This window comes from Osmerus mordax, chromosome 1 (genome assembly GCF_038355195.1).
Source record: "Osmerus mordax isolate fOsmMor3 chromosome 1, fOsmMor3.pri, whole genome shotgun sequence".
NCBI lineage: Eukaryota > Metazoa > Chordata > Actinopteri > Osmeriformes > Osmeridae > Osmerus > Osmerus mordax.
In genome coordinates, this window is record NC_090050.1 from 1,245,129 (window position 1) to 1,270,823 (window position 25,695).

The window sequence follows — 25,695 nt, forward strand, 5'->3', positions numbered from 1 at the left end:
TAGTTTGGTTCAAGGCTCCCCTGTATCAGTTGATTACTGAAGGTTTCGACATTCTGCCTTGAATCCAAACTTGCCTTTTCTTCGTAAGCCTTAATGCGATTACATTGGTTTTTACCTGCTTTCAATCTTTCTTTTTTTAATTCAAACTTGTCGTTTATTTTAACATTGAGCATCCTTCAAGTTAAACAAAGAACAGGGACATGCACAGAAAGTTAAACATTTTATCTTTCAAACTAGGATGTCAAATGTTTCAGTCACGAAAATATTCTTAAGATACTATATTTTTTTGTTGATTGGGCCACTTTAGTTTACGAATCCTTTAAAATCTAGATACTTAATGTTACTAATTGTTTTTTGTTAGTTTTTTTTAAATCCAGTATCAAACGTGCAATGAAGATGTATAAAATGTGATTTTGATTTAACTGTAGTTTCGTTAGGCGCAGAATGTTTGGATAATGTTTCTAAATAAAACGTTCTACCCCCGTGTTTGGCGTTGCATATTTTGTAGCTATAATTCATGAGTTTATGGAAGTGATTCTTTCAATATTTGTGCCTTTTGTCATTCACTCATTTGAATCAGAAAATTAAATGAAACCAGAAAATGTCTAATAAGGGTTAGGGTTATTGTCTAATAATCCGTAGACGGGCTCTGATGAAACTGATCAAGTGTTCTAAAGTGAATATTCAGGTTCCCGGGCGGGTCTGAACCCTGGTGCATGGCGGTCTGCTGGCGGTGAGTATCCCAGTTTGCGCTGCTGCAACTTCACCAGCCGAGGGAGAGATGGGATAGAAAAATGGGGGATTTGGGCTAGGGAAGCGGGAACGCTCAGGGAGTTGTACTAGTTCTTTAGTTATATAGAGAAATTATTAATTTTCAAGATATGCTTTGATAGGGATTAATTAACGGTCGTTCCGACGGACTAAACTGGTTGCGCTGCCAAATGGCTAAATCGAGCTCAGTCGAGTTTGAAGTGAAGAGGCCTTGTTGTCTTAGTATAGCTAGCTAGTTAGCTAGCCTTCTTCTAATGCACCAAAGGGGCTGCTTCTAATGTCTAACATTAGTAATTTGGGCAGGTAATTTGTTGTATAGTGACTACAAGTCTTAAAGCTGTGATCACAGTTTAAAAATATTGTTTTAGATGTGACAAATAACGCATATTGCATAGATTTAGCAGGCTAAAGTAAAGATAGCCTGTTAGCTACTGTGGCTAGCTACACTCGAAGCTAGCTCAACTTTCATGACAGTTGCTCAGTGGATGCACTCCAGTGTTCGCCATATTGACCCATGATGCACACCCCTATCTTTATGTCCGAAATTCGACACAAATAATTATTAAAGAATATTCCCCAAACAGCCTCATTATATATTGAACTGTGAATTTAGTGTATTTTGTAGGCTAGCTGTGCCAAAGAGTGAACAACTACTCTTCTCATCAACTCTCTGGCCAGGGAAGAGTTCCCCGACTCTCCTATTCAGCCCCATAAGATTATCAGCTCTCCTACACATAAGCATTTTGAGGATAAAGAATTAAAAAATTGAGATATTTCAAACATAATCAATAATTAGACTAATAAAGTTCGGAGCCAGAATCACTTCATAGCGTGATATCCAGTTTTAGTCGTTGTTAGGAGATTGGCCTTGATCACGATGATCACGATACTTTGATGCCTTTACTCCACATGGCTCTATTCTGTTGCAACATGCCTTTCTTAGGTTCTCGTAGCACCTTTGCTGTATGTTTTATCCACTTTTGTTTGTGGGATGTTTGTCTTTTATGGCTGCAGCATGGGTGAAAGCCCTAGCCAACATTTCAACTTAGTGGCACAACAAAATAGTCTTGAATTGTGTACAGGCTCCCAATGCATAACAGTGATTGTCACAGATTGCTTGTCAGCTGCAGTTCCGACCACCTGACATAAACACGGCTGTAGCTACGACCACCTGACATAAACACGGCTGTAGCTACGACCACCTGATATAAACACGGCTGTAGCTACACCCACCTGACATAAACACGGCTGTAGGTACGACCACCTGACATAAACACGGCTGTAGCTACACCCACCTGACATAAACACGGCTGTAGGTACGACCACCTGACATAAACACGGCTGTAGCTACGACCACCGGACGTAAACACTGCTGTAGCTACGACCACCCAACATAAACACTGCTGTAGCTACGACCACGACATAAACACGGCTGTAGCTACGACCACCTGACATAAACACTGCTGTAGCTATAACCACGTGTCATAAACACTGCTGTAGCTACAACCTTCAAAAAGCTAGTAAAAAAAATAAGAATTCTGCTGAGTTATATAGGCGCTGTGGAAAGAAATGAATAGAATGGTATCTTGTGTTTGTGTGCGGTGGAGCAGCAGGAAGATGGAGAGTTTGGGAGTGCAGGCGGTGGCGTTAAGTGACGGCTCCACTGCCTACATTGAACAGGCCATCAAAGGTGAGCGGTCTCACACACATACTTAACCCTTGAACAGGCTATGAAAGGTGAGCAGACACCATGCTCTCCTGGCTGACACACACACACAAGTGACCCCTCTGTTTCCCCGTCCCTAGACGGGAACCTGGTGGAAGGAGACGCCGTTCAGCTGGAGGACGGCACCACGGCCTACATCCAGCAGGTCACCGTGCAGCACAAAGGTCAGAGTTCACACCCGTAGAGATCGTCACACACCTTATTTGGACCTACCCCTCAGACTCCCTCAATTACAGTTCATAATTCTTCTGAGGATATTTGGCGCTTGAAGAATGATAGATTTTTTTGTATGCCATGTCTTGTGAGTAAAATGTAATGAAAAGAGGTGTTTGTGATGACAGAGCCCCTCCCTTTTGAGGATGGCCAGGCGGTGCAGCTGGAGGACGGCACCATGGCATATATCCATCACACACCCAGAGGTAGACCACCTCTTCACCCCAACCTCCATGTTCTTACTGCTGTATCCTGATATGATCATTGTAGTCCCACCATCTTGGAGCAGAATGAACACAGTCATTCGGCTAGTCATGCATTTCCAGCCCATTTTGGAAGATGATGACAGCTAGGTTTTAAGTGGCTGGCCTTTAGAGCAGGATCCTGCACACTTCCTTAGGTACACTGTCCTAGGTCTAGTAACACGTCCCCCTCCTTCAGTTCCTGACCTCTGACCCCGTGCAGATGGGTACGACCCCAGCGGCGTGGAGGCGGTGCAGCTGGAGGACGGCAGCACGGCGTACATCCACCACCCGTCAGCCGCGCTGCCGCCAGGGGGCGCTCTGGAGGAGCTGGCGGGAGACGAAGGCGCCAAGCCAGACACCATCAGCACCCTGGACAGCTATGGGTCTGAGACCGATGTGAGCGAAGCTATGTGTGGCGCTAACAGCCTGCTGGATCATACCACTGTGCAGGTAAGGGAAGGGGCCGAGAACTGGATGAATGACTTTCTGTTTATGTGACGTGTCTTGTGTATCCATAGCAACACCATCAACGCTCGTATCCCCTGTTGTTTGTGTGTTTATTTTCCCTGTGTTTGGCTTGTCCTCTCATCCTTGTAAAGGTGGTGTTTGAAGGGAAGTGGGGGCCGTCTAAAAACCAGCAGGTCGCAGAGAAGAGCTTCCGCTGTGACTACGAAGGCTGTGGACGCCTCTACACCACCGCACACCACCTCAAAGTACACACACATACTACACCACCGCACACCACCTCAAAGTACACACACACACACTACACCACCGCACACCACCTCAAAGTACACACACACACACTACACCACCGCACACCACCTCAAAGTACACACACACACATACTACACCACCGCACACCACCTCAAAGTACACACACACACACACATACTACACTACCGCACACCACCTCAGAGTACACACACACACATACTACACCACCGCACACCACCTCAAAGTACACACACACACATACTACACCACCGCACACCACCTCAAAGTACACACACACACATACTACACCACTGCACACCACCTCAAAGTACACACACACACATACTACACCACCGCACACCACCTCAAAGTACACACACACACTACACCACCGCACACCACCTCAAAGTACACACACACACATACTACACCACCGCACACCACCTCAAAGTACACACACACTACACCACCGCACACCACCTCAAAGTACACACACACATACTACACCACCTCAAAGTACACACACACACTACACCACCGCACACCACCTCAAAGTAGACAAACACACACATACTACACTAACGCCACCAACCATCCGAATCATAACACAGACCCAGCAATGCTAACACTCCAACTTGACCTCAGTAATGTGTTAGTGAGTGCTGTGCTGTGTGATGTGTCCAGGTGCACGAGCGTGCTCACACGGGCGTGCGCCCGTACAGGTGTGAGCTGGCGTCGTGCGGGAAGGCCTTCGCCACGGGCTACGGCCTCAAGTCCCACCTGCGCACACACACTGGGGAGAAGCCCTACAAGTGCCCTGAGGACATGTGCTACAAGGCCTTCAAGACCTCCGGAGACCTGCAGAAACACGTGCGGACACACACCGGTAGGACACACCAGTAGGACACACACCAGTAACACCGGTAGGACACACACCGGTAGGACACACCAGTAGGACACACAACAGTAACACCGGTAGGACACACCTATAACACCAGTAGGACACACCAGTAACACCAGTAGGAGACACCAGTAACACCGGTAGGAGACACCAGTAACACCGGTAGGAGACACCAGTAACACCGGTAGGACACACCAGTAACACCGGTAGGACACACCAGTAACACCGGTAGGAGACACCAGTAACACCGGTAGGAGACACCAGTAACACCGGTAGGACACACCAGTAACACCGGTAGGACACACCAGTAACACCGGTAGGAGACACCAGTAACACCAGTAGGACACACCAGTAACACCAGTAGGACACACCAGTAAGACCCCCTCTCTTTCTGTCTCTGTTAGGTGAGAAGCCATTCCAGTGTCCGTTTGAGGGCTGTGGCCGCTCGTTCACCACCTCCAACATCCGGAAGGTTCACATCAGGACGCACACAGGCGAGCGGCCCTACATGTGCCCCCAGCCGTCCTGCGGGCGCGGCTTCGCCAGCGCCACCAACTACAAGAACCACATGAGGATCCACACAGGTGAGGGGGAGGAAACACACACACACACACACACTCACTCATATACTCACTCATACACACACTCACACAGACACACGCACACACTCCTATCAGCTACACACACATCAACATAACCACACATGAATGACTCACACAAACTCCCGTCCCCCGTCCCAGGAGAGAAGCCGTACCTGTGCACGGTCCCCAACTGTGGGAAGCGTTTCACGGAGTACTCCAGCCTGTACAAGCACCACGTGGTGCACACACACTGCAAGCCCTACAGCTGCAGCCACTGTGGCAAGACCTACCGGCAGACGTCCACGCTGGCCATGCACAAGCGCACCAGCCACGGAGACTTTGACACGGCCGCGGAGCAGGAGGGTAGGCCTGGTGCACACACACACAGAGAAACACACACACAGAGAAACACACACACACAGAGAAACACACACACAGGGAGAAATACACACACAGGGAGAAACACACACAGGGAGAAACACACACAGGGAGAAACACACACACAGGGAGAAACACACACAGGGAGAAACACATACTCTCTCACACACTAAATAACATACTCACATGCACACTCACACAAAAACACACGCATAAAAACACACACACAGAAACACACTAAAACAGACACATATACATATCAGGGCTTGAAATTGCAACCATTTTGGTCTCATATGTTTCCGAAATTGTGCTTCTGAAAATATATTTGGGAGCATTTGAGCGAGGGCAAATAATCGTTATGGTGCAACTTGTTTTAATTGAATTACACAACGCTCACTAATTAGCCTACTGCACAAGTAGGCTAAGTCATTTCAGTGACCATTATAGTGGCTTCCCCATTCTCTTCATAAAAGCATCTCTGTTAAAACAGGTCAGGGTTTTGAAGACGCTTTTGCGAGGCCCTGTATTTACATTTACATTACATTTAGTCATTTAGCAGACACTCTTATCCAGAGCGACTTACAGTAAGTACAGGGACATTCCCCCGAGGCAAGTAGGGTGAAGTGCCTTGCCCAAGGACACAACGTCAGTTGGCATGACCGGGAATCGAACTGGCAACCTTCGGTTTAGTAGCCCGATTCCCTCACCGCTCAGCCACCTGACCCCCCTGTATATGTATGTACATGTGTCTTTACCTTGCATGTTGACAATGCCACTAAAACGTTCTGTCATTGGATAGACACGGAGGCGATAGACACCGCCCTTGACCAACCACAAGACTCCTACCTGGAGGGGGCGGAGCAGCAGGAGGAAGAGGAGGAGCCTCAGGTCTGATCACATCCTGTTTCCTCCTCTGTGTTTGGGCTGCAGTGGTCTTCTCTCAAGGGGGCGTGTCACTAGCAGAGGGTCTTCTCTCTAGGGGGGCGTGTCGCTAGCAGAGGGTCTTCTCTCTAGGGGGGCGTGTCACTAGCAGAGGGTCTTCTCTCTAGGGGGGCGTGTCACTAGCAGAGGGTCTTCTCTCTAGGGGGGCGTGTCACTAGCAGAGGGTCTTCTCTCTAAGGGGGCGTGTCACTATCAGAGGGTCTTCTCTCTAGGGGGGCGTGTCACTAGCAGAGGGTCTGAGGTGGCTGGCTTGTTTCTCCTGCTGGGCTGACTGTGTCAGGGAGCTGCTCTCTGCTGTTCCGGATCCTTCCAGCAGCTACAGACTCTTCTGGAGATCTGAGGGAAGAGGACAGGAAACGAACATGTTCAGGGACACACACGTGAAAATAAAACCATATATGTTTGACATATTACATGCAGTTTTGTGATGTCACGGGCTCTCTGATTTTCATAACAAGCAAACAAACAGTGTTTAAGGAAGTAGAGAAGGTTACACAAGGAGTAGTGTTGTGGTCGTCTGAGGGGTTCAGCTGTTTGCCTTCCACAGGGCCTGTCACCCAACGATCTGCACGCCATCACCATGGTGACCCAGGATGGCACCACCATCGCTGTGCCGGGACGGCAGACGGAGCGACACGTTACCATGGTTACCGGGGAAGGGAACGAGCTGCAGCCAGTATGTGCCACCCCCCCTCCCCCCATTACACACACACACATTACCACAAGAGTACTTTGGATAGTTCTGTTATGTCATCTGTCTAGGTTGCCATAGTGACGTCGGACGGCCTGGTGCGGGGGGGCGCGGCGTCTCTGTACCAGCAGGTGGCGCTGCTGGCCACGGCTAACGGCACCCAGATAGCCGTCCAGGTGGGACCGGCCTCTGAGGCCTTATCTTACTCCAAACATCCTAGATAGAAACACCGAGGCAGTTACGTCTGACGTGGTTCAGGAGCCACAACCGTGTGTGAACCTGTCAGGGTGTTCTGGGGGAGTCCGCCAGCAGGCTGCTGTAGCGCTAGAGCCCAGGGTGAGCAGAAACGTACCAATAACACTGTGTGTGTGTGTAGCTGGAGGACCAGCAGACCCTGGAGGAGGCCATCAGCATGGCCACAGCCGCCATCCAGCACGGAGGACTGGTCCCCGAGGGGGACAGCTGACCCCCCTCCTGCACCCCTCTGAGGGGGGCTTGGCACCCGGCTCACTCCCAGACCTCCAGGACCCCCCCTGGAACACTCCTCTTCTGAAGTTGTGGAAGACAACCGTCAACCAATCACACCCTGAGAGGAGGGGCCGTGAGGGCTGGTCATGATGACACCGGGGGTGGGGGGGGCGGGGGAGGGGGGGAGAGAGGGTTGGGGTCAGTGCTGGGATTTTATTTATTTGGCCTTTTTGACTTTTCTTTTGCCATGGTGTATCCTGGAGATGCAGCTCTGTGTGGCCCGGCTCAGGCTAACAGGGTTCAGCAGGGACTGCTGCAGGGCTTCGGTTTGCTTCTTTAACACTTTAAAACGTTGACTATGAGTTTGGGTTCGAGTTCAGGTGGGATCGACCACAGACACTTCAAGTTCTACTGGTGCTGAACAGTCGGTGGACATTGTGAGTTGGTCTGAGAAGTACTTGGTACTAGGAAATAACACGAGTCTTCTCTGAAGAAACTGTCAAAGTGTGTTGACGTGAAGAGCTACGGGCTTGTTCGTCTGCATCTGTGATTAGCAGGTGGACAAGCACAGAGGTAGAAACACAAACTTTCTGTGACATATCAAGTTTGGGGTTCATGCATGACTTCACACATTTGTCAATAAACTAGCTTTATCTTTTCTTTCTGTGTGTTTTTTTTTTTTGAAAAGTTCTGTGTGTTTTTTGGGGGGGTGAAATGTGAGTTTAAACCTTTCCGCCAAATTTCTACACTAGATGGCAGTCTACCGCCAAAAAAAGAAAACGTTATTTTTTACAAAATGAAGCCTGTTTTGATCGTCTGCAGTACCTATGCTTCACAACAAGGGGCACATCACACCTACAAAGTTACTTCCCAGTGCTCATGTTTTGAGAAGGCCACAGTTGGTTTAGTGGATGCTCGCTCTAGGACATAGCTGACAGTTGCTGTACTGGAAAGTTCCCAAAGATTATAATTCAGGCATTTAAAGGCAATCGCCGAGAGCTGGCTGCCATGTGTTTGCATTTAACCAAAGGTTAACTCAAATGTCATGACATTCTGGATGGAAAGAAGCATGTCAAGGACCGAAAGACATATAAAGTTGGCAGATAAATGGGTGCACTTAACCACACATTGAAAATACTTTTTGGTCAGGCCAAATCCAACACGTAGAGTAAATTACCCTTAGCAGAAGTGCCTGCGAGTCCATTCATATATGTTTATCATTCCAAAATGATTTTTCATGAAAATTCTCTCATTCGTACAACTTAGTAGTTCAACAAAACTGCCAACAAAGAGGTGGGGAAAAAACTAGGATTAAACTCTTGAGAGAGAAGACAAAACAGGGAGTGACATGTTGAATGGAGGCCGTCTCCACCTCCAGATCATTTGTTTTGAGAGTTGCCACTTGTTGTGCCCCTCACCCATCCTCACCCTCCCCACCTCGCACTCACAAAGAAGCAGGGGCAGATGGCAGAGCACAGCCCCTCTCTCCCCCTCTCCCTTCCTCTCCTCCCCGGGAACTCCACATTCCAACCCAGCTCAGCCTCTTCCACCAGGGCCTGCATTGTGGACGCTTGTTATTGTGGTGCTTTTACGCTAGCTAGCTGCCTAAACGCACTGCAGCCAAGTCAAGTATGTTCTTTGTCACGTCAAAGGCCTAGTCTTTGATGAGGAAATGAATCATGTATAAGGAATGAACCATTTGACAGATTGTAAAGGACAGATTTAGTCTCTCTCCAACAGGGATACATATATGCAGTGATTCCACTGCTTGGGAAGGAAATCTTGCCTTTGCTCTATTTGACGAGAGCTTTTGTTCCAGTAAAGAGCACCATGAACCTAATCAGAAGCTGTGAGTAGTTGATAAGCAAGGCTCTGGAAGACGTTCCAGGTGGGGGTGAGGGAGGGTGTGGATGCCTGGCGGAGGTACGGTGGTCTGGATGATACCCAGCACCATCGACACCGACGAACACCCCCTGTTCCGGGACCAGCCTCCCCACCCCTGACTCTACCCAGTCAGACACTAAGCTGAGCACAGATCAGAGTTGTGTGTGTGGTGGGGGGAGGGGTACATAAACCTCTGTTTATATCAACCAGTTTCCACCGACGCAGATCACACACCAAAGCCTGAAAGCCCTCCTCTCTCCTCCTCGCCTCTCACAGCCCTCCCCTCTTCACCACTTCCCCTTTGTGGCGTCTGTTCTACCTTGGCAACAGAGCCTGATTGGTTGAGCGGCTGTGACATCATTGCCACTGGGAACCAAACAGCTGCAGTGAGGAGGAGAGAGAATGAAAGAGATGAGGGAGAGGGAGAATGAAAAAGAAGAGGGAGAGAGACAAGGGGAGAAGGAGAGAGAAAGACGATGGAGAGAGAGAGAAGGGGAGGAGGGAATGTTCGATAGTGTGTTAGAAGAGAGGTGAAATAATGGAGAAAATCTAAAAAGGAAAGGATATGAGGTGTGACGTTAGTAAGAGACAGAGAAGAAAATGCTCAATAAATGAAAATATATTTTAGGAGAGAAGTCAAGGATGAGGCAAGAGTGAGAAACACAAAAAGAGGAGAGGGAAAGAGCGAGAGAGACGAAACAGTGGCAAGGTTTGGGCCATTGTCACTTCTTGGTTTCCTGTCTTTTCTAAGGACTTCCCAGAAGGTTGCTCTCTCTCCCTTTTATGTTTATCAACACGCGTGTTCTGGATGGACAGGAGTTTCCTGCTTCTGTCTGAGGAGGAGAAATGAACACACATCCAGAGCCAGCCAGCCAAACCTGAGGCCATATGAGCCGTGCCATTGTAGTTTCTTTTTTCAGTTTTTGTTCATATGTTGCTAACCACAGGGGAACAGTATCTTCTACTGTAATAGAACACCCCCCTCCCCCCATTTGGTTAATTTCTCAGGGGACTCTGTAGTTTTTAGTTGAAGCGTAACAACACAACCTTCTGATGATTCGACCAACCACCTCACAACCTCCCTGTGCAGCAATTAGGATACACTCTATTCTACTCTACTGTACCCTACTCTACTGTGCTCTACTGTACCCTACTCTACTCTAATGTGTACCATTGTACAGTTGTTGTTCTCTCGCGGTAGGTGCAGTATCACACACATGCATATTAAACACATGCAGTTCCATATGAGATCGTATTACAGTAAACACATGCAGTTCCATATCAGATCATATTAAACACATGCAGTTCTATATCAGATCATATTACGTAAACACATGCAGTTCTATATCAGATCATATTAAACACATGCAGTTCTAGATCAGATCATATTGAACACATGCAGTTCTATATCAGATAATATTAAACACATGCAGTTTCATATAAAATAATATTGATCCCTGGGTGAAATTGGACTGGTGCACAACACAGGGCAACAGAACAATACCAGACAAATGAGTAAATAAATAAAGTAAAATATAACACAAAAATACATATGTTTTATCTGTACACACACACAGCCACTCACACTTACAAACACAATAGATAAGTATGTAGCAGGGCCGAGTATGAACCTGGTTTCTGGCTTGTTTGCTGATGCTAAGCCTTGGCTCTGGTGCTCATGTTGAAACCTGTCTCCCTGATGTCTATCTAGAACATGAAGCCTGTGTTAAAGTACTGACAGAGGTAGACGTGTGTGTTTGTGTGTGTGTGTGTGTGTGTGTGTACATATATTTGCATGTGCAGGGTGTGTGTGTGTTTGAGTGTGTGTGTGAGTGTGTGTCAGTGTGAGTGTGTGTGTGTGTACGGTGTCAGTGTGTGTACAGGGTGTGTGTGTGTCAGTGTGTGTGTGTGTGTGTGTGAGAGTGTGTGTGTGTGTGTTACACCATCCAAAGTTCTTGATCATGTCACTCTGACCTGCTAAGCTGATGAACACACCGGGGTGGGGATGAGGGTGGGTGGGGCACACACACACCCCCAACACTACCGCTAGTGAGAGTTAACCCCCAACACTACCGCTACTGAGGGTTAGCATGTTGACCAGCAGCCTATCTTCGGTGTGTGGGTTTATTATTGTTTGCCAGAGGGTTAAGCAAGGCCTTCCTTACTTTACGCACGTACCCACCCACATGCACACACAGGCAGACAAGCTAGCACACACAGGCTCTTATCAGCCTTATCAGTGGGCAGCCTGGAACAGCTGGTGAAGTTAACAAAGTTTAGGCCTAGTCCAGTCCAGGGAAAGGGACCGTTATTAATTTTTTCAACAAGCGCTCAGGGTTTTTCATTTGTCAGAACATTCAATTTAGTTCCTCCCTTCCTTCCTAGTCCAAAACGCAGAAAGAGCTGAGGAATGTGTGTTAGAATCAGACCAACTTGATCAGTGTCCAGGGAGTTGCAGTGTCCCAGGGCTGCTTGACTGCGGTCAAGGCTGTATTTGAGGACACACAGAGCATGTTCACAAGCTGTAGAACTACTCACAACTAGCTGTTTGTCAACGTTGAACGGGATGTTCTTTGGGTTGACCCAGTAAGTGAATGTAGCAGGGCAAACAACCACTTTATGAGAGAATGGATGGGGAGATTGAGTGTCTAAGATTCTAATGGTTTTTTTTCTCAGCCTTTGTTTTGTTTTCATCTCAGTCTGGCGGCTGCTTCCTGTTCCTGCTATCAACAGTCGTGCCTTGCCACTTCCTCCCTCCCCCACCCCTCTTCGCTCCTTCCCTCCCCCACCCCTCCTCCCTCCCCCACCCCTCTTCTCTCCTTCCTTCCCTCCCCCACCCCTCCTCCCTCCCCCACCCCTCCTCTCTCCTTCCCCCACCCCTTGTCGATGTGATGGAAAACCCAGACCCACAAGAAAGCAAAACACACACTGTTTTGATGTGTGCCAAACACACACTGTTTTGTACTGTGTCAGTAAAGTGACAGTGTTTCTGCATTTGTGTGTGTGTGATTGCCAGTAGTGTGTGTGTCTGTGTGTGTGCCAGTAAAGGGTTAACCACAGCTGGGGAGTGTTTGGCTGGTGGGGGGTGAGAGCTGCCATGTGGTGGTTGTTTGGGGGTTCAGAGAAGGGGGAGGATCGTTTGGGGGGAGACTGGAGGAGGGAAGGAAGGGGTAGGTGGCGGTGGTGGGGGTAGTGTTGAGGCAGGGTGGGAGCAGAATGGGGTGTGAGAGGGGTGTCTCTTTAATGTCTGACCACATGACTGCCCCCCTCCCAAGACACAAACACTCAGACACACACTCTGTCTGCGCAGCCAGAGAAGCACTTTGTGAATGAATGGAAGTGCGGGGGAACTCTTTTTTACATACAAGTGTGTGTGTGTGTGTGTGTGTTTGTTCGGACAGCTGCCCCAGGATAGGGTTCACGGCATCCACAGGGAACAATCCAGGCTTTGTGAGGCAAGGGGGTGGGGGGGTGGGGGGAAGGAAACAGGACAGAGAGGAGGTACAGATATTTAGCCAACAGCTGCTAAAAGACTCACATAGACCATAAAATTCACCCCTCCTTCAAAACTGTCACCTTTGCACCTTGACCACGGCCAATTCTGTGGTCATTGGAGTTTATTGTTGTTTGTCCAGTGCCCTAGTTTGAGGAGAGGGCCTGACTTTAAAGCCACAGGTAGTTATTTGGGTGAAAATCTTTGTGACAAGACTTCATTCACCAAGTGACTTTGTAAATCAACTACAAATGCTTTGTAAGGTGTAGCGGTTATTTGATCATAAGGGGACAGTGTGGAGTCAGAAACTACATGTAAACTACATGTTGCATGTCTGTCAGTACATGGAAACAAAAGTTCTCAAAGGATTTGTGAAATATTGGGTTTTAAACATACCAAACATATACAATGGCCAAACAAGCTAACCTCTTTCATTAAAAAGACAAAACACAAAGAATATATCAAAATAATCTTAGAATCTCAACCAGGGGGTTGACTGAATGTTTCTATCCAAAACAATCCTAACATGTGGGTGGTGCTGAGCTCTGGAAATGAGGGGGAAGGTTGGAGAAAGCAATGAGAAAGAGAAACAGAGAATTCTCCTGAGCAACGCAGTCAGATGTGTCTGTGTTTGACAGTAAACAGCCCACAACTTCTGCTCTATAGGGGCTCCCCCTGGAAAGATTAGTCTCTTTGTGCTTGACACAACTGTCATTTTCACCAAGAGAAGAGAGCGCTGATGTGGGTGAAACAAGAGAACACAGATCTGTTTCACCTAGAAACTGTGAGCGGTAAAGAAGAAGCCATCTTGGGAGGGAAACCAGCATATATTTCTCGGGGCAGCACTTACAAAACACCTTTGTGGAAGAGAGATGGGGAGGGAGACGGAGTGTGAGAGAAATAGAGAGAGAGAGCAAGAGATAAAGAGAACGAGAGAGAGAGATGGAGAGGAGAGAATCTCAGCCACAAACATCCTGCCTCTGTGCCTCTGAAGATGGCTGCTGTGTGATGATGATGTTGCTCTGAGTCTGATGAAATACAGATCCTTCCTTGACCAACCACTGACACACTGTTAGAGCTCGTCACCTCTGACCATTGACTATCTCCTGTACTTTATACACATGCAGATTAGCCTATTTCTCTCTGTTGATAAACTGCTGCTCCCAGACTAATGGTTCTGATTAACTAGAATAGGGACTTGAAATACTGTCTTCTCTCCAATACACTGCTCGCAATGAGGCCTTCAGGTGTGTGTGTTTATTACTTTGTTTACCTCACATTGTCCCTTGCTCATAGTCTGTGACCTGAATCTCTAGGGAGGCACAGTGTGATGTTCATTGTTCTCTTCAAATGCCTCTGAAGAAACCCCCCAAAACTCCAAGGACATGTTGTAACTGGCAGGAGAATCACACATACCTGCAGACAAACAAGGACTCCGATGATTAAAAATAATCAAAGACTCAAAAGTAATCAAATAATATTTTGGGATATTCAAGTTTTTGCCAAGTTACATTTTGTTATGGTTCTCATTGAGTCTTACTAAGTGTTCTTGAGGACTAGGGGTTCAATCATCTAACAGTAACTGTTGTAACCACAAGTTTCAACAGCCACCACAAATCTAAGGCCACATTTTACCAAAGAACATAAAAGGAAGGTCTGTTGTTGGACAATGTGGCCCTTTTATCACTGTGAGAGATTTAGGGAGATTCAGAGTTCAGAGTAAGGAAGTGAAAGAGCGAGTGTTTTCCCCTCCACCATCTCTCTACCAACTTATTTTTGGTCGATGCAGAAAGTCGTTTCACTCAGAAACAGGAAATGATGTAGAGGGCGTGAGGAGGTTTCAACAAAAAACGCAAGCGGACACACACCTGAAGTGGTCACACCTGTTGTGTTTTGATTAAACCAGATGTAAACCCAGTGAACAAAACGTGCACAACGTGCACACCGCTTGACTGTCCTGAAGAGACCTCACCCAGAACCACAACAATAACAGCAGCTCAGATGGTCTTCATCTCCCTTTTTTAAATAATGACGTTGAAATGAAGCCATTGTGGGGCGCCAAACCACTTACACCCCCCCACACAGACATACACACAACTCCCTCTGAGGTAATCCTAAATGGCAGGCCCAGAGACGGGGGGGACGGGGGGGATTAGCCAAATGGTGGACTCACAGGGGGAAATCTGACCCATCCTCCTGCCCTGCCCTGCCTGCCTGCCTGTCTGTCTGTCTGTTTGTCTGTCTGTCTGTCTGTCTGTCTCCCCTGTCTGTCTGTCTGTTTGTCTGTCTGTCTCCCCTGTCTGTCTGTCTGTCTCCCCTGTCTGTCTGCCTGCCTGTCTGTCTCCCCTGTCTGTCTGTCTCCCCTGTCTGTCTGTCTGTCTCCCCTGTCTGTCTGTCTGTCTGTCTGTTTGTCTGTCTGTCTGTCTGTCTGTCTGTCTCCCCTGTCTGTCTGCCTGCCTGCCTGTCTCCCCTGTCTGTCTGTCTCCCCTGTCTGTCTGTCAGTCTCCCCTGTCTGTCTGTTTGTCTGTCTGTCTGTCTCCCCTGTCTGTCTGCCTGCCTGTCTGTCTCCCCTGTCTGTCTGTCTGTCTCCCCTGTCTGTCTGTCTGTCTGTCTGTCTCCCCTGTCTGTCTGTCTCCCCTGACTGTCTGTCTCCCCTGTCTGTCTGTCTGTCTCCCCTGTCTGTCTGTCTCTCATGTCTGTCTGTCTGTCTCCCCTGTCTGTCTGTCTGTCTCCCCTGTCTGTCTGTCTCCCCTGACTGTCTGTCTCCCCTGTCTGTCTGTCTCCCCTGTTTGTCTGTCTGTCTCCCCTGTCTGTCTCCCCTGTCTGTCTGTCTCCCCTGTCTGTCTGTCTGTCTCCCCTGTCTGTCTGTCTGTCTCCCCTGTCTGTCTGTCTGTCTGTCTCCCCTGTCTGTCTGTCTGTCCGGCCCTATCTGGTCCCACAGACCTGACTAACTGCGCCGCCCCCCTCCTCCAATTCTAAACCAGTAAATGTAGCAGGATGGCCAAACAATGCCCAAACCACCCAGAGCTATGGTTGTGTGTGTGTGTGTGTGCATGTGTGTGTGCATGTGTGTGTGCATGTGTGTGTGCATGTAATCTGAGAGGATTGCGTTTGAGAGAAGCTGGTGTTGTCTGGCTGGAGGATTGGGGAGGTGCAGCCTAAACCCTGAGACAACACTGTGGTCCCCTCAGGGCAGGGAAGGGAAGGGCAGCACACTGCCAGGAATGAGAGACAAGAGAGGGCGAGGACAGGCTGACAGCCAGAGAGAAAAGGAAAAACACCTCCTCCTATCAATTTTGCTTGATCTTGATGACGTAGGTGAAAAAACAAGACCCCCCTTTTCCCCCGGCTAGGGAAGACGAGTGTGTCTAAGAGGCCTGTGTTGCAGTGGCTCATAAGGTGTGTGTGTGTGGGGGGGGGGTTCCTCCGCACCTTAACCACAGGTGGCCAAAACCTGTTGATTTTGAGAGTTTTTTGTTGAGGGAAAGGGACAGTCACCAATTTCATCTGAACTTTTTTAGTCAGAGGTGCTTTTTGTCTCACTCTCTCAGCTCGTAAAAGGGCCCGTCAGAACAGCCAGCCTCCCAAATAACCAGAAATACAAGTTGTTGTAGCAATAAACTTAATGAGTTTCTGAGAAAAAGAGAGGGTGAGAGGGAGAAAGAGGGAGAGGCTGAGAAAGAGAGAGAGAAATAGAGAGATTAAGGACAGCCAGGGGAGGAGACCTGCCTGGTTACTGCTGCCCTCCTGTCCTCCAATCAGCAGGCAGACACGTCTCTCACGACTCTGATGCGACCCAGCAGCTGCCTAGAGGTCAGAGGTCACCTACCGAGTTTTCAATGGTCTGTTTCAACATCCCACCCTGCAGCCTGGCTGGGAATGAGGTGGGGGGAGGTGAGGACAAGGAATACATTAGCATGCTAGAGCTGGGACTAAGGCTGTTCACTGAATGGGCCTAAACATGTACAGGTCATAAGTAATTGTGCACTGACTAACATCACTGAATTCAACTGTAAGTGAGAGACTCTCTGTGGTTTGGTTCAGGGTGACTAGGGTCCAACTGTCTTTCTGTACGAAGGACTGACTAGGAAAAAGACAAAGACCAAAGATTCATTTCTGCTCTCCTACAGTCGCTTCCTCTTCACAGTCGCCCACCAGGAGCTGCTAGTCCTCCCCTCTCTGCTGGCCAGCTAGGATCCTGCAGGAGCTGCTTGTCCTCCCCTTTCTCCTGGCCAGCTAGGATCCTGCAGGAGCTGCTTGTCCTCCCCTCTCTGCTGGCCAGCTAGGATCCTGGGCTGACAGACCCGGTTCTAGCTCACTTTAGTAGGGGGGGAAATGAAACCTTTTTTTTTTTTTACATTTTAGCAGTTTAAAGCTTCAAGTTGGTGCAATCTGAGAGAAACTCAGTACAGTCGGTACAATTAAATTTATCTTTGTATGGTTAGTCTGCCAGCCCTTTCGTTCTGAGCGGTTTGCGCCATGGTGATAGCGGAACATGAAGTGTTTGAACTGGGGCGGCATGGTTGCGACCCTGGAGCTGTGTCCGAGCTGGCAGCGGCATAGGGGATAACTGGGCTGGGGCAAGGCGCCTGCTTAGCCGCCTGCGAGTGCGACCCCGGTGAGAGTGCCCCCGGACTCGAAATACCACAACCAGTATCGCTAGACTCGCTGGTGCTACTACTTTTAGGCTTCGGAACACGAATCAACCTGAGTGCTGCTGCAGCTGTGTGCAATAGCCAGATGTGATGTGACGCCTACAATCCAACAACACTAACCGCCTCCTCTCCCCAACAAAATAAACAAAATTAAAAACTAATGTAGGAATGCAAATTAATTAAAAAACTAAAAATGTAAAATGCAATAACTATTTTTTCTTTGTTTCGCTCAAAGACTCAAACTCAGATGGGACAAGAGGCGGCCAACTGTTCAGAAACTTCCCGGCGCACCTCTCTCGCTGCTGTCCTCGACTTGTATACCACCCAACTAACCAATCAGCATTTAGTAAAAAGTACTATTTTTAACAAGACATTTTTTATGATTGGCTGAGCCGAAATAGACATAATGCTGTGGAAAAAAAACTAAACGAAGGAAACAAAATCTGATTTTTTCCCTTCATTTTGGTTGTGCCTACCCCTTAGAACCGGCCCGGTATCTGACCAAGTACAGATCGCCTGTATACCTTCACCTGAGACTGATGATGAACGCCATTGTTGTATAGCTTCTCCTATCATTGCTGCAGCTTAGAAGATCTGCCTTATCTGTCTGAGCCTGAGGTCTGAGACTGTGCACACACGCACACATACAACACACACACTGACAGACACTCTTCGCCAGACACCTCTTACCGACCACCATGCTAAGTGGATCCTGTATCTATTTAGTCTGGGGAATGTTCGGCCCCACACTCCCTCTGACTTCCACACTAACAACCAGCCTGTGTGTCTCTGTAGCAACCGACGGAGTGAGCAACAGCAGCTATTCAGAAGGAGCCTTGAGGGTTAGGCTGGACTCAACCTAACCGCACACAAACGTCAGCTAGCTCAACCGAAGAAGAAGAAGAAGGAATTTCAAAGTCTTTTTCTTGTACGATTCACCCGAAACTGTGATAATGACAAGAGCAACCAAATGTTCTCAGTGAAAGGTACTGTCTTTAAAATGGAGGACAGAAGAGATTGAGCAGGCCAAAGAAAGAAAGAGACTGACTTTAGGATTCAGCCAGAAAGTGAAAGATTGAGGAGACATACTGTGGTTGCCTGACTCTTTGAGCACAATGAAAAAAGTGTGTACAATGCTGGTGGCAATATTTCATGACATCCTTTATGTAATGGTAATTAAAAAAAAGCACTTTGGTACAAACAACACCATATCTCCTCTGCTTGATATGGTTGAGTTGGTCATTGTATTGCATTGTATTCTTATCTTTAGGTTTTGAACATTTGCCTGTGAACTCCTGTGAGGGAGTGGCTGTTTGTGGACTTTGCAAACCATGGTTAGTTGACGCACACACAAGCACACGCTGAAACACACAGAGAGCAAGAATGAGCAACAATAAAAGGCTTATGTGTGCCAGGACATGACCTAAGCCTGCAAAACAATGATCTATGTAGGGTGTGTGTGCGCTTCTGCATGTGTCTCTGTCTCCTTTCTTGTGGCCTACGTCATGAGAGGTAAGTGTGCTAGTGTGTGTGTGTGTGTGTGTGTGTGTGTGTGCGTGTGTGTGCAGTTCTGAACACTTCAAGACCCCCCTCACCGTGTCTTGGACCCCGTCCCCTGCTCTTAAAACAGTCCAAACACCCTGATGTAAGACCCCAAACTCACTTCAGGCACTCGCTTCACACCATCTTCATCTTTTTAGTCTTGCTGTGTTTGACTGTGAGCACACTCAACACACACACACACATACACCATACACACACATACACAACACACACACACACAACACACAAACACACACAACAAACACACACACATTAAACCGCTCTGTTAACACACAGTCCTTGTTTACAGACTTCTCCACTTATATTCCTCTTCACACCACCTTTTTGATTATATGATGGCCACCCCCAAATCCTGTCTATTCCTCTCCTGCATGTCCTGTCTGCAACAACACACACATACACTGACACACTCAAACATACTCAAAGCCCAAAGAAAACAATTCACGAATACACACAGCCCTTAGAACTTGTATTAAAACTGGTTGTTCAGCTACAAAGGACAGATAAATACACAGAAATGTTTTTCTCTGTTGATACTTAGATCTTATGAGCTTAAGGGCTTTCCAAAGTGTGGTTGGATGTCTTACAGTACATCCACTGCCTGGATAACAAAACACAAGTGGGACCAGCATCACACACACACACACAGGTGGAGGGTTCCACAGTAGCACACACACACACCGTGTATCAAGGCCTCATTTGGCAGATTTTAGATATCGCTTCCATTTCCACTGTTGTCTCTATAAAACCCTTCTCTCTCACACATTTAACACACACACACATCACACCAGCGCCAGTTTTCCACTCCAGGCACTTGTTGCTGTAAAAAAGTTAGCCTGTTACTTGTTTCCTCTAAGAAGAGGATGACAGGGGAGGGGGGTCACCAGGCTGAAAGAGGAGCTTCTGCTGCCTGCTTAGTGCCAGAGGGCCGTGGAACGAGGGAGCAGAGACAGATGGTGAGAGAGAGGGGAGACGAGGGAGGAGGGAGGGAGAGACGGGCCAGCGAGGCATACTTCTGTTTTATTTTTTTTATTATCCCTGCCCCCGTCTCACCCCCCCTCCCCCTCCCAGTCTTTTCACAAACACCAGATGCCCCCGGCTCCTGAAAGGACAGAGGGAAGCCGTGCCAATTGTTACTCCGTCGTGTGCTGCAAGGGCTTTCGGGCGCCCCTCTCCTCTCTCCTGGGTCAAAACAAGGCTGAAACTGGGGGGGGGGGGGATCCCAGGGGTAATGGGGTCGGGGTAGAAAAGCACATATTGCCCGCCTTATCTAGCATTTTGGGAGGGCTGTGTTTGATTGTGGCCACTATCTGGGTCTGGATATGAGGGGAGTGTAAGAGATTCGGGGGGGTTGGCCTACTGCTAGCTGTGTTCTTGTGTTTGAGTCATGTGTACGTGGGCACGGAAGCACAGTCACACCAACAGGGGTCTTTGCCATCTGCATGTGTGTACTTGTGTGGTACAGTCAAATGCTTTGCATATTTCCTGGTCCTCTCTATAAACTGTATGAGTCACAATGTTATATGAACACAACTCCTGCTGAGCTATCGAGCATTACCAAGCAACAGCGGAACATTTTCATCTCCGTTTGTTGCGTGCTAAACATTTTCTTGAGTTGCATAAGGCCTGTTGTTGATGGATGTTTGGTTTGCTTGATTTGGTTTGACTTTTCAGGTCAGCTCGATTCCTCCTCTGAATGAGTCGGACGACAAATGCAGGGATTAAGTGGATACCGAGAATGGAGGTCAGGTATTGTAGTGTGAGCTGGCCAGAGAATGGATGAGGAAATATAACTCCAAGATACTCGTGGGAGCTCAGGCGCACTGTGGACGACCAAACACACATTTACAAAATGGTGGCTCTGCCGGCAGCTGTAATGGCTTACACTGAAGCTTGGCTGTTGACTTCCCACAGCAGACTATTTTGGATGTTTGTCCCTTACAAGTCTGGTTTCCACCTGTCAATCCTCCTGATAGCAGCCACTTGATCAACGCCAAGCCAACACACCCAGCTCTGGAGCTTGACCCTGCATTCAGTGAGCGATGCCGCTTCAGCTGACTGCTGCAGTTGGATCCCAACAGTGTTAAGTGAATTCTCCGAGGCGAAAACAGAGCCCCACCCTCCACCTGTGAGTGATTTGAGAACATGCCCAGACCTGCCTGTCAGCACTGATAAGCAACGCCAGCGCTGAAGGCCAGACAAGCCCAGTCATGGGCCTGAGCTTGAGCAAAACCATGAAGAGAAAATCAAATTGAATGAGTGAGAAGTAAAAGTGTAATACAAAGAGCTTAGACTTACTGGTGGTTGACGGTTGGGTGCATCTTGATTTTAGTTTACGATACGTTTACTGTCATTGCCGTGGTGACAATTGCCTCCCTCTTCCATTCCGGATACAGTACTGGCGGTTGTAAGCTTAAGTCATTTCCATGTCTACATCCAAGTACTACAGGAACAGCAGCCACCACATTGAGAAACCGATCAAAAACGCTGTTCTCATTTCATAAAGGTTTATTGTAATAAACTGACAAAAAAACTGTACAAGTATCTATATATGCACAAATCCATTTAAAAAAATTTACATTAAATGCATACTGTGCTTGAAATAGCTTACAAACTCTACATGTTTTTGAACACCTGTCTAAAACAGTAAACGATGGGGGGGGGGGGCTGCTCAACAGCCCAGGGGGGAGAGGGGGTGCTACAACAGGGACAGGGCACCCAACACAACCTGGCAGTGACAGGGGCGCCAACGTAACGCCGACCGACCACCTCACAGCTTCTTCAGAGGCAGGAGACCTGGCAGGGGGGGGGGGGGGGGGGAACACTGGCCAGAGACCCAGCACTAAGCTACCGGTCTCCAATAAACTTTTGCAGGAGGTATAAGCCCCACGTTATGGTGACACGGTAAAGCTATAAAAATACACACCTTTCTATTAGGATCCAAGAGCTTTTTGTTCCACTGGTTGTCGAGAGATTTAGCCAAACTTCAGTTTCTCTGAATACTCTGACTATTGCACAACAGGATCATTAAGACAAGAAAGAGTTTGGCAGGTAGATTCCAACAATAAAAGGGGGTTGGTTACACGTCGTTGTCGCTTTAAGGCAGTACAACATGGGAGGCAGTTTACACTGGTATGGCGGACATTTTGTCATTTGTAGTCTTTGATTTTTGAGTGGTCCCGTTGCAAACCAGCAGTGCAGTAAAATACACAACAGCTTCATTGTCACAGAAAATCACCTTAAAATGTAGGTACCTGAACGAACCACACCCCCCACCCACCCCCCCCCTTTACATTCGTGAGAAGTGATTGAGTGAAATGTCAATACTATTGCACTAGAAAACTAAAACTGGATCCCAGAGTTGTTTTTTCTAAACTTAAGTACAGCCCAGGCTTGTGGTTTAGTGTGCAAAGATGGTCACAGGACAGACAAGCATAACAAGAGTCCTAGTGCAAAGCAAACCTGTAGGCTGGTAGTCAACAAATTCATAAAGTCGCTGCTTAACCCAAAGAAACCTGCCTAAAAATTACCCAGTGCTTTTTTTTATATGAATATTTCAAATCAATTTAAGTAATGGCAGATAATTTAATGTTTAAAAAAATCGGGGGGAAATGTCGAGGATGAAAAAAAATCTCTGGTGGTCAACGGCCTTCACATGAGCTGGCAGTGCCTGTTGTGGTTGTCCCGTCCCGTTGCTAGCCCGCTCCCCACTAGCTCGACACGGTCATCAGGTAGTTTTTCGGAGGGCTGGTGCGGCCGCCCATCAGGAAGCTTTTCTTGCAGGTCAGCTGGGATTCGTACGGCGAGGCAGTCTTGTTTACGGCGGAGGCTGCGGGGCTGGGGGTAGAGGGGACTTCGGCTTCGTACAGGACACAGGTGGAGCCGTCCTCGCCGATGCGGTAAGACACCTCGTACGGGTCGACCCACATGGTGAGTTCCCGGGGCAAAAGCGAAAACAGCTCGTCGCTCGTTAGTCCGATGCGACCCGCAGCCCGGCCAATGATGGGGTCCATTTCGTGGTTAATTCTGATGCAGCGGTAGCCAGAGCCCTTCTGGGGCTTGTCGGGGAACCAGTGCTGCTGGTAGTGCTCTGGAGAAAAACAAAGGACAGTTTAGAATTAGCTCAAGTAGTTCCGAGCGGCAAGCTGTATTTTCCTTAACTACACAGCAGGATCCATACTGAATCAGAGAAGTGATAAAGCTAGGACATACCCCTGCTGCTTAGCAGAATGGAGTAGCGATGTCTAACAGCTGTGCAACCCCCCTCCCCCCAGCTAAGTGATAATCAGCTCGGTACAGCAATTTAACGAGCGAATCTACTTAAACTGGCAAGCTAACGTTTGCAAAATTATCGATTGGGGAAGGGGGTTCCCTCCAACAATAATGATTATTATTACACGATTCGCGATGAGAGCAACCTAATAACCTAGTCAGCTAGATAGCATTCCGTTTGTCAGGGGCAGTGTTGTCTGTTGATCAGACAAAGCAAAGGCCCGCATCTAGCTAGCCAGAGCTAGCTCCCTGCTAACGTAGGTTAAAACACAATATAACGTTCAAATTTGGGGTAGACTTTTTCAAATTAGTATCGACTATCACTACATGACATACCAATATAATTAAAAACGTCGAGTAAATAGAGAACGAATCGTTTTTTACCTGATAATGACTGCTGCAGACAATCCCTGAAAACCTGTAGCTGGTGTTCGCTAAGGAAGCCTCTTGTTCTCAGCAGCCGGGATACAAAGGTCGCCGCCGCCGTTACTTCTGGGCCCATTTCAGAATTAGTCGGGTATCCTTGGTTCATAAAATGATTCAAGCCGCTCCGGGAGGCAGTTTGATCGACCGCTGAGTGAAACAAGCGAAACCGTGGTTGATTTGGAAGCTAACGGGCCTCGATTGGCACGAGAAAAAAATGGTTTTCGGATTCGGATGAATTCTCAAAGTCTGTATGTTTGTTTACTTAACGCAACTAGTTGGCTCCAATCAACGCAACAAAGGGCATTCTTTATCCTAAGTAAGAGCTAGATGAGTCGGAGTAGGAGCGCTGCTGTTTGATCCTTGGTCCCCACACAGTGTTGTGAAAAACAGTTTGTAGCTTTCTTTTATGCAAAGACTGAAACTGGCTGACGTCACTTCACAGCCTCTTTGATTGACTGGCTCTCTGGACCAATGAAACTCTAAACACACCCCCTTAGTGATACTCTCGAAGTGTGATTGGTTCAGAAAGTGGAAAACATTCCTGTCGCGTAGTGGGGGTTAGATGCAAATAGGGTTCCGTTCTCTACCAAATATAGACATTGACGTCAAACTTGTCGAGGTATTCGTGACGACAGTCTAACAACAATACACATATAGCGCTTTTACCGTAAACTCCAAGCAATTACGCGTAGGTCAGCACACTACCTCAACCTTATGTCCAAGTAAATAGAACAACTTAGATGCCAACACACCAGCAAAGACGACTTCTGAAGTTCTGTTTCATCACATCGAAAAATTCACATCGAAAAATTCATCACTTTGAAAAATTAGTAGTGTGCTTCGCTCCCTGCAAGCTCCCTTCCTTTAATTTTCATAGTTGATGATGAGTGTGAAGGGATATTATAAAGGAATGAAAGCAACTCGTGACTCTAAAACAAAGACATTAATACGAAATATGTAGCTAGAAAGGAGACATCGAAACCAGTCAAGACAAAGGAGAGAAGGAAACTTTGCCAGGAACAAAACGTTTTAGTATTCAGCTGTCACTATAGCGACATCTGGCGTGTACAAAAGAAAACGCATGCATTTCTCCAGCGATTACCTCGTTTCGATTCAAATTAGAAACATTTTAATAATACTGCTCTTGTGGGTGGAACATTGTTTCTATAAACTGTAATTTGGAACTTCACATCGTTGTACATTTTCACAGATATAATAATTTGGTGATCCTGACGGGAGCTATTTCAAATCCGTATTTGCTCTTGGGAGAAATCGATGTTGCTTCATATCACAACTGCTTGTTCACATTAATTCCGGAAACAAGAAGTGCATTGTATGTATGTATATATGTATTTATGTATGTTTGTATGTATGTGCGTGTGTGTGTGTTTGAGTGACAGAGAGAGTGAGAGCGAGAGAGATGGGATGAGGTGTGTGTGTGCCCATGTGCTGTAGATACATACAACCCCAGTATGTTGGACTTTGCATGCATGTTCATCTGAAAGAGCAATAAGTTTCTGGGCTAAAGTGTGTTTCAGTGTCCTTAACACCTATGATTGTTGTCTAGGCTGACTAAGCATGACCCCTGACATCCACAGACTGGTGTCTAGTGTGATTAAATAGCATTCTATGTCCCATTCGTAGATCAATACTTAAGAAAGTACTGCTACCTCCAATCACATGTCTTGTGCAGAAGCCCATTGACGCGAATCCCACGGATCCTAAATCTTATGCTATATTTGGACGTGATGATGTCACTGTCACAGTAA

At 47.6% G+C, this 25,695-nt stretch overlaps 2 protein-coding genes across 4 annotated transcripts; one reads left to right on the forward strand and one right to left on the reverse strand.

Annotated features, from left to right (window-relative positions):
• Window positions 1–707: 707 nt before the first annotated feature.
• On the forward strand, window positions 708–8,292 carry znf76 (zinc finger protein 76). Of its 3 annotated transcripts, none has more exons than XM_067235717.1 (13): window positions 708–733; window positions 2,382–2,461; window positions 2,578–2,661; window positions 2,839–2,916; window positions 3,176–3,405; window positions 3,555–3,668; window positions 4,357–4,558; window positions 4,978–5,157; window positions 5,314–5,517; window positions 6,332–6,420; window positions 7,022–7,150; window positions 7,237–7,341; window positions 7,542–8,292. In XM_067235717.1, the coding sequence occupies exons 1-13, from the start codon at window positions 717–719 to the stop codon at window positions 7,629–7,631; spliced, it is 1,602 nt and encodes a 533-aa protein (XP_067091818.1). In that variant the 5' UTR covers window positions 708–716; the 3' UTR covers window positions 7,632–8,292. The 3 variants fall into 3 exon arrangements, with proteins under 3 accessions (XP_067091818.1, XP_067091810.1, XP_067091803.1); XM_067235709.1 differs by lacking the exon at window positions 708–733 and adding an exon at window positions 831–1,074; XM_067235702.1 differs by lacking the exon at window positions 708–733 and having other exon boundaries at window positions 2,350–2,461.
• Window positions 8,293–21,718: 13,426 nt separating this feature from the next.
• Window positions 21,719–24,293, reverse strand: btg2 (B-cell translocation gene 2). Its single transcript, XM_067236093.1, has 2 exons — window positions 23,885–24,293; window positions 21,719–23,318 (listed from the first exon to the last, which is right to left on the reverse strand). The coding sequence occupies exons 1-2, from the start codon at window positions 24,030–24,032 to the stop codon at window positions 22,939–22,941; spliced, it is 528 nt and encodes a 175-aa protein (XP_067092194.1). The 5' UTR covers window positions 24,033–24,293; the 3' UTR covers window positions 21,719–22,938.
• Between the last annotated feature and the right edge of the window lie 1,402 nt (window positions 24,294–25,695).

Excerpts from the sequence above, each read along its gene's own strand:
- znf76 (XM_067235702.1), top strand. The coding sequence starts at position 2,350 with ATGGTATCTTGTGTTTGTGTGCGGTGGAGCAGCAGGAAGATGGAGAGT. Across the intron at positions 3,406-3,554 it reads TGGATCATACCACTGTGCAG|GTGGTGTTTGAAGGGAAGTG; the intron begins GTAAGGGAAGGG and ends ATCCTTGTAAAG. Across the intron at positions 5,518-6,331 it reads CACGGCCGCGGAGCAGGAGG|ACACGGAGGCGATAGACACC; the intron begins GTAGGCCTGGTG and ends GTCATTGGATAG.
- btg2 (XM_067236093.1), bottom strand. The coding sequence starts at position 24,032 with ATGAACCAAGGATACCCGACTAATTCTGAAATGGGCCCAGAAGTAACG. Across the intron at positions 23,319-23,884 it reads TCTGCAGCAGTCATTATCAG|AGCACTACCAGCAGCACTGG; the intron begins GTAAAAAACGAT and ends GTTTTTCTCCAG.